The following is a 14,051-nucleotide window of genomic DNA, read 5'->3' on the forward strand; positions in this document are numbered from 1 at the left end:
AAAAAGAAAGAAAGAAAGAAAGAAAGAAAGAAAGAAAGAAAGAAAGAAAGAAAGAAAGAAAGAAAGAAAGAAAGAAAGAAAAAATTATTTGTTGATGATAACATGTACAATTATGCCATCATATACTGTATGGGAGGTGTATTCTAGATGGGAAATCACATTTCATATGCTGTGATGATGTTCAGTGAATGAATGTAAAATAAAGAAATTTAATAAAATTTTTAAAATAATAAAAAATAAATTAATAAAAAATAAAGTTTGCACAGTAAGCAAGTGCCAAGGAAATAAAATATCTGGTAAATTATCATTGAAGACAGTGTTTACAATAGTTGTCAATCCACTAAAATCTGGAAAACATTTATTTAATTGTGATATTTCATTTAAAAATAACAGAGCATAAATGCCATAAACTTGATTCAACTACACGAGAAATTTCCCTAGGGCAGGCTACTCATAAATATGGCAAGAAGAGTGACTCAGGCCAGCTTCACGGCTCAGCATTAATGAGCTGCTTAAGAAAAGTTTGATCCTACATGGTGACCACAGTTTGAAACCCTGGCTTAGTCTACCTGAAACCACCAGGCATGTGTGCAAGTCCTCAGGACCCGACAGGCTGGAGGACTGAAGGAAAGGCATGACCAGACCCTCTGGAGGGTCTCTCTCTCTCTCTCACACACACACACACATAGACACATGCGTGTGCTATGTACTGAATAAAGAAAAGAAATTGAAGAAGAAAAAGTGACTGCAATGGAAAAGGGTCTGCTCTGCAGTCTCCACTAAAAAGTCACCTGCATCTCCCTTTGTGTGTGATAGTGAGTGAAGAGAAGGCCAAGCCATGATGTTTTCTCCAAAATATTTTACAGCCCAGTGTACCCCCATCTCTTGGTAAGTGGGAACCTGTTTCAGGGGCAACAGTTACTCTTACCCAGCGTCATCCTGGAAACCTTCCAACTCGTCCCGCTGCTCTGCCAGGGTGGCCTCCAGATCCAGGTAGGTGCCATTGTGTGACAGCTGCAGCGTGCAGTCATCCAGCTGCAAGAGAGAGAGCTGTTAATCCCCACGTGCTCCTTGGATGGGGACTCTGAGTGGAGAACTCACTTCACGTTGTCCTCTTGCATTTTGGAAAGGCAAGCCTTCTTCTGAAATGTCGTTCATAACTAAAAGAGCTTCTATATTAGTGCAAATAGATCAGGAGCATATTGTCTTCCCAGGGGACAGATATGGCATCTGATAAAGGAGGGACAAAGACATGAATGGGAGAGAAGAAGTCTTTTGCGTACTGGGGGCCAGTCCGCTTTCCACACTCAGGGGCCCAGGAGAAGCCATGCATTTGTGGAGTGGAAACCAAGACAATGATGCTGATATGAACATGGATTAAGAGTTAGAGTTTAAAAGGCAAATTTGCTAAGGAGAACATGCTGTTTCCTTTGATTAAGTGAGACGCCTACTTATTCAGATTCTGTGATCATACCTAGAGCATTACAAATAGTAGTGCTCAATAAACATTCTTACAACTGAACTGAAAGAAACATTCTCCATCGAATGGCAACATATCTAAATTGTAACATACCAATGGGGAACTTAGGTCTCTTCATTATGAGTCTCACTTTTTAATAATTTTATGTAACAAACAGTTACATGTTGTTGATGGTGTTCCAGTCACTGCTCTAAATATTTGTATATGGTGGCCAGCAGGTGGCATGGTGGTTGAGAATGCTGGACTCTCACATGGCCGACCATGGCTCAAGTCTTGGACCTGGTGGCTTGCTCTCTCACTTACTTTCTTTCTCTCTCTCTCTCTCTCTCTCATGTGCTCTGGCCCTCTCTGATCAAATTAAAATAAATGAACAAATTTAAATAAAATAATTCTTCTAAAAAAATTTGTATGTGGTAAGTCATTTGGTTCTCACACAAACTATGTAAGTTATATTATCATGTTTTTTTACAGGTGAAGAAGCTAAGGCATGGAGAAAGACTAAGGTGCTTGCCTGATGTCATTGTCTGGTAAATGGGAGCTGAGATTTAGATACTACATACTAGCGATTTGATTCAAAGTCATGCTGTTGACCACCACCCTTCTGTACCCTCTCTATGGTCCAAGACCCACAAAGGACTTGAAAATTTGATAATGCTTACAAATGAAGCTTGTCGTCTGAGTGTTCCGGTGTGGCCAAGGCAAAGTGACGTGTTTGCAAACCTCATCCCCTTTGTCTCCTACGCACACAGGCATGCCTTACAATTGAGCTCTGGCCTCATCACTGAGTACTGACCAACAGAATGTGGCTGAAAAACGAAGGCAGCCCTCAGCAGGTCTGGCCGTAACTCCTCTGCATGACTGCCTGCCTTTCTCCTATTGCCTATGGCCAGATACAGAGGAGCCAGAGAAGGTTCCACAACCTAGGAAACGGCAGAGCCCCAGATGCAAGGACCTTGAGTTCCTGAATCACAGCATGACAGAACTTTGCTTTCTAGATTCCTCTTATCCTGGACTGTGGCAAGTCTCAGGCGGCCCTGGAGCACAGTGTAAGCACTGTGCATAGAGAGCCAGATCCTATGGGGTTGACTATGGTTCAAACATTGGTCTCAGAAGCCTGAAAAACATGCCAGACAGACACGTGTGTGTGTGTGTGTGTGTGTGTGTGTGTGTGTGCACCTAAAATCCTGATGGGATGTGGAAACCGTTTTAAAAAGTTTGCAATATGAACACACCCCACTGGGAGTGTTTCTCTCTCTCTCTCTCTCTCTCTCTCTCTCTCTGTTTCTCTTTCTCTTTCTAGCACACTTGCCCTCTGGCAAAAAAAAATGTTTTAAAGAGTCTTCGTTACAATTAACCACAGTTTTGAGGCTATCTGTTACAGCAACCAGTATTCTACATTTAGAATGATTACACTTAAAAAATTCAGAAAAATAATTTTACCAAACAAGATTTAGATTCATGCTATGAGGAAATCTAAATGTATAACTTCATGCTTGATCTCCTGGACTGTAAGGATGACTCTTGTTATTTATCTTCTTGGTAAATTAAGACTCTCATTCCAAAATGACAGATGGAGAAAAAGTGGAGACAAATGTGTGGCTACTTTAAAACATCTAGATTAGTGCTTGGCAATCTGCTGTACATGAGATTTCAAACAAGGAATTAATCTCTTTGGTTTAAAAAGCCTTGCTGTGATCCTCAACTAGAGAAATACAGACTGTGTCTGGTTTAGGATCAGCCTCTGTAACAGGCTATTAATTCTTGTTAAAGACTCTACAGTTCCTTGTTTCTGGTTATCCTGAACAGAATGAAAGGAATTTGTTCTTCATTATTCATGAGAAATACCTAGTTAAATCATTTGAAGGGGTTAATCCTATTCGATTCACTTGTTTTATTTCTCTAATAACAGACCGCTCCTCATAATTACTGAAGACATGCTGGTACATTTCAGCATTCTTGCCCGGCATTTTATAGATGGATCATCTGACCTGAGAAGGCATTTAAATACAGGAATCAAACTGGCTAAATTCCCTGTACCACGGTATCAGAGTTGTGCCCAGGGATGAGGAGGGTACATGAAAGAGCTGCCTCCCCCTGTCTTCAGAAGCAGCAGAAAGGATATTTTCTGCAGGGTCTCCTGAGCCAAGAGTCTCCTGTAGATGGAAGTCAAACTTTATCATTCCTAGGTGGAACATTCCAGTAGCAACTGGACATATGACACGTACACTGGACCATGCATAGAGCTGTAATCACTGGCAGCTCATCCTGGCTTGTAACATATATTTCTCCGATTAACTAATAAAGCTTACTTCATGTGTCCTGCTGATAGGATCAACACTTTTGCTTATTTGTAATCCCACATATAATCAACAGACTAACAGATGAGATCATGAAAGCCCTTTAGGCCATAACAATTTCCTTCGCCTCAGCCCCTAGAAACCCATGAGCCTGGAAAGAAGCTCGTGGATAAAGGGTTTCTGCTTCTCCTGAGTCATTCTCAGGCTGAAGTCCACACTCAGCCCAGAGGGAGAGAACCAGGAGCAGACGGAGAGGCGGAATCAACACATCCCACCAAGATCACATGAAGTCACTGAGTGTGGACTTGGAAAAAGACGAGGTCCACCAGTATACAAGGCAGTCTTGAGAATGTTTTGCACCAAAATAAACTTGTATTTTGCTGCCATTTCTCCATGGACTCTTAGAAGTCCCTTCATACAGTATGTCTCCCTCGCAGACACAAAGTTACATGTAACCTCGGGAGCAGAGGTAGCATAATAGAGTAAAATAATTAGCAAGTGACTTTTTTTGTTTATTTGTTTTGGGAGGAGAGACGCTGGGGAGCATGTGATTTGACACAGTGAGAAAGAGAAAGCGAGAAAGGACTGTCCATGCTGCAATCTCCTCTCCACCTCTCACTCCTTTCAAGATTTTGGCCACGCCTACCTGCATGCCCAGCATCCGGGCCTGAAACCACGTGTGGTCACCCATGTGGAATCGGCTGTCTTAACCACCAGGCCACAGAGCCAGCCCAAGAAGTGACATGCTTTAAATATCCCTTATTGTCTTTGTTTTCAATACAATTTACTCAATTCTGAGTTTTGTTTTGTTTTGTTTTTCTGGAGAGCCAATTCTGAGTTTTTATAACTCAGTCTTTACTAATGGTTATGCTTAACAATCCGCTCACAGGATGCCTGGGAACTGAATAATCAGCCCTCACAGTCACGCAGCGAGCACCAAAACTACTTCTGGCCTGAACTTGTCACTCGGTTGAAGTGCCTAAAGTGGAGACCACAAGGCAGATGACAGACTGAGGGATCCTGACCCAGGCAGGCTTCAGTCCACCCCTGAGCCTAGGGCTCTTTTCTGTAGCTGGGGTGCAGGTGGGGATGTGCTGGCGGTCAGCAAACGTAGCCCACCCCTGAATGGCATCAGTGGCTGTTTTGCATATCATTTCCATCCCACATCCTCTGATTTCATTCCCAGCAGTCTGAGGCAATATCCCATCTCTCTGCACACTCACCCTGGCCTGCTAATGTGCCCCCACAGCACAACAAGAAGTCCCACAACTCCCCAGACCTCTAACAACAAAATCCCCAAACCTAAGCATAATTGCCTGTCGTTGCCACCCCTCTCCTCACATTCCCAGCATCATTAACTACTACCATTTCCATGGTTCAATTTTAACAAATTATATGTCAGGCACAGCAGGGCACCGAGGAACACATAATTGCTTCCTTCCCTTAAAAAGATGGTTTCACTAAGTATGTATGACACACAAATAGAGACTAAAACACCATTTAAATCAACTGTCAAAATGCGTGGAAGTTCTTTCTCAGTAGTACTCCCTCTGCCATAATTAGCAGAGACCCAAGTATCTTACATTGAAATGCCCGAGTCCCTCTTTCAGGACAGAGGCTGCCACTACATCCTGAGCCAAATGTCACAGTCCCAACCCCTTAATTAACAGGTGGGCAAGCCCCTCCCCGTTCATACGAGGGAGCACAGCAACTGTGAAAGAAAAGACCTGTGCCTCTCAGCCCCTCTGGAGTACTGGAGTCCTTGCAGAAGAGCTATGGGAAGAGAGGCCACTCGGATGCTGGCCGCCCTTGGGGACATGGGACATGTATGCACCCAGGATCCTAACAACACAGGAAGCCTGCAAAATTACAATCGAGTCAGTACACAACTGCCTGAGCCTGGCCACAGTCAAGCCCCGCCTCCTCATTACACCCGAGACATGTGAAGTTAATATTTAAACCATCACATGAGCCAGGAGAAAAAATAAGTGCTTTTTGGCTGGACAGACACTTTGAAACCATAACATCCTCTAAATATTTTGAAGAATCAGCTCTAGATATTTTTATAAATAAATTGATCAATACATTAATGGCTATTTTAAGCTTGTCGGTATAATTAATAGCTATAAACGTCCCCAAAAATGCAAAAACGATGTGAATAGGTAATGATTGGCAGTTAATTGCTATCTGATCATTATAAAGATTTAGACAAAAATATCCAAACTTCTTCTACAGTGTAAAGGACTCAGATACCTCCCTGACAGAGCAGTCTTGATGGGGAACCTCAATTCCTACATACACGAGGGAGGCAACCTGATCCCCTCCATTGGCTTCTCATGTCAAATGCCTTCTCCAGTGACTTAAGGGTCCTGGAATTTCCTGACTCTGACAATTTCCGAGTCAGCCCTGACCCCCTGGCAGCACATCCCTTGCACTCCTTTCTTGGTTCCAGCTTTGGCAACCAGGACACTGCTGGGCACTTTAGGACATAAGACGAAGCTGCAGCCATGTGAGAAGATAATGTTACGGGGCTGATATAGACGTGCAGGGATCAGAGAAGTGCAGGGACAATGACAGTGGCACAGCAGGAAGACCTCAGGGCAGGTCAAGACTCTCACAGCTGACACTGTAAACCTGCAACCAAGATTCTGCTCAGGGGCAGGGTGCTTGGAGGGAGTTGGTACCAGATCCACAGTAAGGGTCCTTTCAAATACACAAAATTTTGTGCTACTCTGCCTAGATCAAAACACACCATAAATGGGCCCTGAATCTCTAGAGCTATAGAAAGAGCTTCCACTCCTTGCACCGAGACTGGAGTTCTATTAACTGTTCCTACAAAGACAGTATATTCACAAAGGAAGGCAAATTCACCATCCGGGAAGAAAACCAAATATCTAAAACGAGGCTGATGTCACGTCTCGATTTATACATTCTTTCCTCGCCTTAATCCCGTGAAGTAGCATGTTACTAGGGCGGTTTAATGATTATCTGGGTTTAGGCAGCAGGCTTACATGATCCCTAGTCTAGGCAATAAAATTGCTGTGTAACCCTGAAATAGATTTGCACAGATCATTCTATAAATATATACCAGGGCTACCCTTTAAACTAATTTTGGTAATAGCTCAGAAGTAGGGAAAATACGTGCTAATTTTAAAAAGAAAAAATAATGAAAAACTTAAATAAATGCCACTTGCTTATGTCACTTCATTGGTTCCCTGGTTCCTGCAGCCACACCCTCACAATGGATTTTGCAGCTCCTTCATCAAGAGTCAGATTCTTTCTCTACTCCTAGAGTCATGGTTAAGCCTATGTCTTGCTTGGAACAATGGGGCAGGAACAAATGTGACACAGAGACCTGACAGGCACTCACTCGCTGGGCTGTCCTCTGTTGCTGCTCTAGGACTTTAGCCACCACATGAAGATACAGAGGCTAGCCTGCTGGAGAGGGAAGATTCCAGCCTGGGGGTTCCTGCTGCTCCTGCCCATGGCCTGCCAAATGTCAACCAACTGAATGAGGCCAACCTAGGTCATCAAATCTCCAGATGACCCACCAGTTCAATGACAAACACATGACACAGCCCAGCAGAAGTTGGTCAAACTGGCCTAAACCAGACAAATGACCCAGTAGAGCCATAGGCTTGTGAACAATTGGATGGTTGCTACCTTAAGACAATCTCAGCCACGAGCCTACCGCCCCCACCCCACAGCAGAACAGGGAGTGCTCACACTTTCTTTTTTTTTTCTTTCCTTTTCTTTTTTATTTATTTTTTAATCATTTCTTTATTTATTTTTACATTTTTCTACAAACATTTACTTTCCATATCAAAAAAGTTTTGCTCGGGGAACCAGCAGTTAGCGTAACGTAATGGCTATGTCGCTGGACTCCCACATAGTTGACTGCAGTTCGAGTCCTGGACCCGGTGGCTTAAAACTCATGCAGGGCACATGTGCATGCATGCCCAAGATCCCAAGAGGAGAATGGAGGAGAAGGGATTGCCGCATGACCATCCCCCCTTGGGGGTGATTTCTCGCTTTCTGTCTCTGTCTCTGTCTGTCTGGCAAGCGCATGTGCCCTATAGCAAAAACCTGTCAAAAAAAAAAAAAGTTTTGCTCATACTCCATAGTTTTTGACAGTTAATAAACAACTTTCAAAATTTCAAAAAACTGAATTTCAAAGACAATGTTTGAAATATTTGTTATAATTTTGTTTGTAACTCTATAACAGAGGCAGTATGATTTTAAATATTTTTGAGAAAATATTTACATGTCAACTACTCAGACTGTTGCAAAGCAAACCCTCAACACACAAGTCACACATAAAACTTCTCAAGTCACCCTTACCTACCTAATATTCTGTGATATGCCATCTGCTAGCAAAAATCAGTCTCTTTTTCTTCCTTCAAAGCCTTCCTCAAGGTAATCCTCTGGTTGTGACTGCTCTTTTGTAATCTCTAATGATTACAATGCTGGACTGGAAAAGTCCAGGTATTTTTATGGTACAAATTATTTCGTATAGCTTCTCTAATCCTCTCTGCCAGGCAGAACTGTTTATGGTGCCAGATCATCTTTCCAAAAGATTCTGTTGGCTTACTTGAGATCTAGTTCCATAGTTTTTTGGTTTAATCTTCAGATAAGACATTCCAGACAAAGCCCTGCCCAATGAGTATTTCCAATTTCCAGTTCAAGGCAACAGGAATTATTGAACTTAGGCAAATAACCATTCTGCCACAAATAAGACTCCCAAATATTTTCCAATTCCAGAGGGGTCAGGAAGGTAGAAAAGCTTATGTTTCCATTTAAAGAAACAAACAAATAAGAAGAAAAACATTTTAACAAATTGCTGAACCTATCAACAAACAGTTCAAAACAAATAAGAAGAAAAACATTTTTAAAAATTTCTGAACCTATCAACAAACAGTTCAAAAGAAAGCAAAATCCTTACATTGGGAAAGCAAAGTATAGTTTAAAAACGAGCCTACCGCCCCCACCCCACAGCAGAACAGGGAGTGCTCACACTTTCTTTTTTTTTTCTTTCCTTTTCTTTTTTATTTATTTTTTAATCATTTCTTTATTTATTTTTACATTTTTCTACAAACATTTACTTTCCATATCAAAAAAGTTTTGCTCGGGGAACCAGCAGTTAGCGTAACGTAATGGCTATGTCGCTGGACTCCCACATAGTTGACTGCAGTTTGAGTCCTGGACCCGGTGGCTTAAAACTCATGCAGGGCACATGTGCATGCATGCCCAAGATCCCAAGAGGAGAATGGAGGAGAAGGGATTGCCGCATGACCATCCCCCCTTGGGGGTGATTTCTCGCTTTCTGTCTCTGTCTCTGTCTGTCTGGCAAGCGCATGTGCCCTATAGCAAAAACCTGTCAAAAAAAAAAAAAAAATGGTGCTATTGAGAAAACAATGGTGTGGAATGCTTACAGCACTAAAGAAAGGACTAGTACCTGGCAGCACAGAGTGCCACTTTTAGTAACAATGTATCTCAAAGGAAAGTGTAAAAAGAACTTCTTCAAGCATGTAAAAGGTGGAAGAGTCCATCTCCAAGTGACCACTGTGAAAAATGTACACCTCAACACACAAGTCACACATAAAACTTCTCAAGTCACCCTTACCTACCTAATATTCTGTGATATGCCATCTGCTAGCAAAAATCAGTCTCTTTTTCTTCCTTCAAAGCCTTCCTCAAGGTAATCCTCTGGTTGTGACTGCTCTTTTGTAATCTCTAATGATTACAATGCTGGACTGGAAAAGTCCAGGTATTTTTATGGTACAAATTATTTCGTATAGCTTCTCTAATCCTCTCTGCCAGGCAGAACTGTTTATGGTGCCAGATCATCTTTCCAAAAGATTCTGTTGGCTTACTTGAGATCTAGTTCCATAGTTTTTTGGTTTAATCTTCAGATAAGACATTCCAGACAAAGCCCTGCCCAATGAGTATTTCCAATTTCCAGTTCAAGGCAACAGGAATTATTGAACTTAGGCAAATAACCATTCTGCCACAAATAAGACTCCCAAATATTTTCCAATTCCAGAGGGGTCAGGAAGGTAGAAAAGCTTATGTTTCCATTTAAAGAAACAAACAAATAAGAAGAAAAACATTTTAACAAATTGCTGAACCTATCAACAAACAGTTCAAAACAAATAAGAAGAAAAACATTTTTAAAAATTTCTGAACCTATCAACAAACAGTTCAAAAGAAAGCAAAATCCTTACATTGGGAAAGCAAAGTATAGTTTAAAAAAAAAAATCAGTAATGTTTTACTCAAAAGTCATAAAATTCTGGGACCAGCAGTTGGCATAATGGCTATATTGCTGAACTCCCATGACTGCGGTTTGAGTCCCGGACCCAGCAGCTTAAACTAAGGCCAGGCGCATGTGCGTGCGTGCCCAAGATCCCAAGAGGAGAATGGAGGAGAAGGAATTGCAGCGTGGCCATCCCCCCCAGGGGGTGATTTCTCGTTTTGTCTCTTTGTCTCTCTCTTTCTGGGCACATGCACCCTATAGAAAAAACCTCTCCAAAAAAGAAAAAAAAGTCATAAAATTCTATTTCACCAGTTCATTCTTAATGCTTAATGTAGTGAATCTTTCTTCTGCAATGTTGCTTTAGTCCAATCTTTCCGTTTAAATCCTGGAAGTTAGCATTCAACATTATTATTGATATTTCTTGTCCCTAGCATTAAGTTGGTCATTTCCTTGGTTGCTTTTTGTTCTCTTATTTCTGTATGCATGTTTTTAGTTTTCCTGGTAAAGCACTCCTTTCAGAACCTCTTGAAGAGCTGGTCTGGTGTTGGTCAATTATTTCAGGTTTTGTTTATCTGAGAATGTTTTTATCTTTTCTTCCCATATGAAGGATAATCTTGCCTGGTATAGTATTCTTGGTTGAAACTGATTTTCATTTAGCACTTGGAATATATTTTCCCATTCTTTATTTGCTCTCATTGCTTCCAATGAGAGGTCTGATGTTAGCTTGATAGGATAACCTTTATAAGTAACCTGATGTTTCTCTCTTGCCAGTGTTAGTATCTTGTCTTTCTCTGTGGTTTTGGCTAATCTGGCTATGATGTGCCTTGGAGAAGATCTTCTTGGGTTGATTCTATTAGGGGTCCTCTGTATTTCTTGGGTCTGGATATTCGAATGCCTCTCTAGATATGGAAAGTTTCCTTCCAGGATTTCATGGAAGATTAGATTATCAATGTCCTTATTAGTTTCTTCACTTTCTGGGATACTGATTATCTGGATGTTTGGGTGTCTAATGGTATCTAGTATTTCTCATATGGGGGGTTATTCTCATTTTTTGGTTATTTTTTTCTAGGTCAGAGGTTTTGTCTTCAACATCCAAGATTCTATCTTTAGCATGGACTAATCTACTTTTAACACTTTCACAGGAGGTTTTAATTCCCTATATTGCAACTTTCATCTCTGAAAGCTCCATTTGATTCTTTTTTATGGTGTGTATTTCCTCTTTCAGATCGTGCAAGCACTTCCTCACCTCCTAGAACTCGTTGTCTCTTTTCTCCTGCATCTTCTGGAGTTCATTGTCTCTCAGCTCTTGCATCTCTGTTAGCTTTGTCACTATGAATATTCTAAATTCTCTATCGGACATTTCCACGAGTTCCACTGTACTGTCTGTGGATGATGAGGGATTCTTCTTTTCCCTTAGGGGAGAGATATTTTCTAAGTTTCTCATATTTCTTGTGCCTCTGCAGTGATTTCTGGTCATTCTGTGACAAAAATCTCTCTACCGTGTTTTGTAACATGGTATTCACAGAAAGATTTTGAGTTCAGGTGTATAAAAAGGAATTTCTTCCTTAAGACAGGAGGGTCAATAAGCATTTCAATGACCCTAAAAGTATTCAGATGCTTGGCTACTGTGCACCTAGGCCTGTCTAGACACTCAGTGTGTGGAGACTGTCTCAGTGGTTTGGGTGTCTAGAGGATGGGGGTTAAAGCATAGCTTCAGTCACCTTGGTCCCTGAACACGCCAGGACATACCTCGGATTTCAAATGGCTTCTGTCTCAGTATTTCAGGGGTCTAGAAGCATGCTCACACTTTCGCATTCTAAGTGCTCAATGTCTGGATGGGTGAGTGAGAGGATCACCCCCACCTAGTCTATGCACCATGACACTGCCAGCTCAAGGCAGGGATGGCCACCAAATGCCCTGCCTTGAGTGTCACAGAACATGCACACCTAACCCTAAACCTCCCTGCACCCAAAACCCCACTAGGCATGGATGACAGCAGCAATGGCCAGGAAAAAGCAAGAGGGAGGCCAGGGAGTGAGGGAGCAGTCAGCTAAAAACCCCTACAGGGAGGTAAAGAGGCAGAAGGAGGCAAAAATCAAGCAAGACATGAAGCTGCAAGCCCCTAGAGCATGTTGCATGGTCACGCCAACTTCACTTACAAAATGCCAGGTGGGAGGACAGCTCAGTGATGCAGCAGTACCAAGTGGGCCAAGAGAACCTGGATCCCCCATGGTGACCGCAGTTGGAGTTCCCAACCCAGTCAGCCTGAAACACGCTGGGCACCTACATGAATCCCTGGGATCCAAGAGGCAGAGGACTAGAGGAAGACTAGGGCATGACCAGACCCTCCAGAGTGTGCTTGTCTCTCTGTATCTCTCTCTCTCTCTCTCATGCATTCACACACTATCATGAATAAAGAGGAAAAAACAAATGCAGGTTGAAAGGCAAAAATAACAAAGAATTTCAAGAGAGCAACTGCAAGCCCAGTTCTGACAGCACTGGTCACATGCGCACAAAGCCAAACTGCTCCTAGCTCAGAAATGCAATGTTGCTGCGACCCTGGTCCTCCGCAGGGCCAGGTTTACCATGGGCTACCTGAGGGCCCCACTCCAGGCCTACCCACCACAGCCCTAAGAGCACCACAAAAGCAGTCAGCGTATTTCAGCTGGTCGGCTGTAAGGCAGCTATCCCCGTTTCTCTCCTCAAACGGTACTTCTGTTGCTAGGCAGTCATGAAGTTTGTGGCTTCCTTAAATACTGTGGTTCCTTCTAAAAGCAGCAGGCAAGAAACTGGGACTTAAATGACAACAGAAATAGTAGGGGAAAGAGCTTGCCAACAAGCAGTGCCACGTGTCCCCTTCACAATTCTTTTTTTCGTAAGCCAGAGGACACATGTGCTCGCCAGAAAGAGACAGAGAGACAGAGAAAGAGGAAGAAGGAGAAAGTCACGGAGCATGTTCACGCCTTAATCCCTTCTCCTCTATTTCTGTATTGTGTCAGGATTTGGGGGTACACACCCGTGCCTGCAGGTTTTTCAAACCACAGGGGCCAAGACTCAAACTGCCGTCAGCCATGCAGGATAGGTTCCCTTAATCGCCAGTCCATGGGGCTGATCTGCCCTTTAACAAATCTTAACAAAACCAATAGAAAACCTTGACTCAGTCATTCAAACTTTTATGGGCAAAGGTTCCTCCAAAACCAATATAAACCCCTGCAAAGGGACCCAGCACACACACTCTCGGTTACACTGCTGTCCCCTATAGTGGACAGTGAGTTCACGGTATTCAATTCACTATTCTGGCAACTGTGCTCACCCCTTTGCACCTTCTGTTCCAGTGTATGGATAGTGCATTTCTCAATAAAACACTGGTAGTTACATAGAATACTGTTATTAACTTTGCATATTTTTAAAAACACAAGTGACACTTGGGGCAAGCAAATGGCATAGTAGTTATGTTGTTGGACTCCCACATGGCCAACCGGAGTTCAAGTCCAAGACACAGTGGCTTGAAAATCACACCACATACATATACATGCATGCCCAGGAGCCAGGGAAGAGAATGGAGAAGGGATTGTGGCATGGCCATCCCCTCAGGGGGCGACTTCTCACTTTCTCTCTTAATGTCTCTATCTCTCCCTTTCTGGCAAGCACATGCACCCTATAGCAAAAACCTCTAAAAAAAATAAATAAATACAAGTAACACTTGGTCACTTTTCTTAAGAAAAAATACCAAATGAAACTGATTTTCATGATACCAGAAGAAAACAGTTCTTCTTGGCTAATCCCCACAAATCATGTTGAAACTTTTAAGTTCCTCCTGGCTCATTTAGCCTCTTTGGAACAAACAATATGTCACAGGTATTTTAATAAATGTTTTAGAGTGATCTACAAGAATATATTGGAAAATCTAGCATCAGTGTTATAAAATAATATGACTATATTTACTTTGAAAGTGGTTGGATTTTGCTTCTTCAGAAATCTTTAATAAATTATGTTATTTGTGGCCACCAACCTAAGTAA

General features: G+C 42.2%; 1 protein-coding gene across 1 annotated transcript in view; it reads right to left on the bottom strand.

Moving 5' to 3' along the window:
- Window positions 1-1,158, bottom strand: part of FHOD3 (formin homology 2 domain containing 3) — a 507,831-nt gene extending 506,673 nt beyond the window's left edge. The window contains exons 1-2 of the mRNA XM_006150579.2: window positions 1,102-1,158; window positions 929-1,035 (exon numbers count right to left, since the gene is read on the bottom strand). Coding sequence (XP_006150641.1) covers window positions 929-1,035; window positions 1,102-1,158 — 164 coding nt within the window. The remainder of the gene's footprint in view (window positions 1-928; window positions 1,036-1,101) is intronic.
- Window positions 1,159-14,051: the final 12,893 nt, after the last annotated feature.

Source organism: Tupaia chinensis, unplaced genomic scaffold, assembly GCF_000334495.1.
Source record: "Tupaia chinensis unplaced genomic scaffold, TupChi_1.0 Scaffold000290_1, whole genome shotgun sequence".
In the NCBI taxonomy this organism is placed as follows: Eukaryota; Metazoa; Chordata; class Mammalia; order Scandentia; family Tupaiidae; genus Tupaia; species Tupaia belangeri.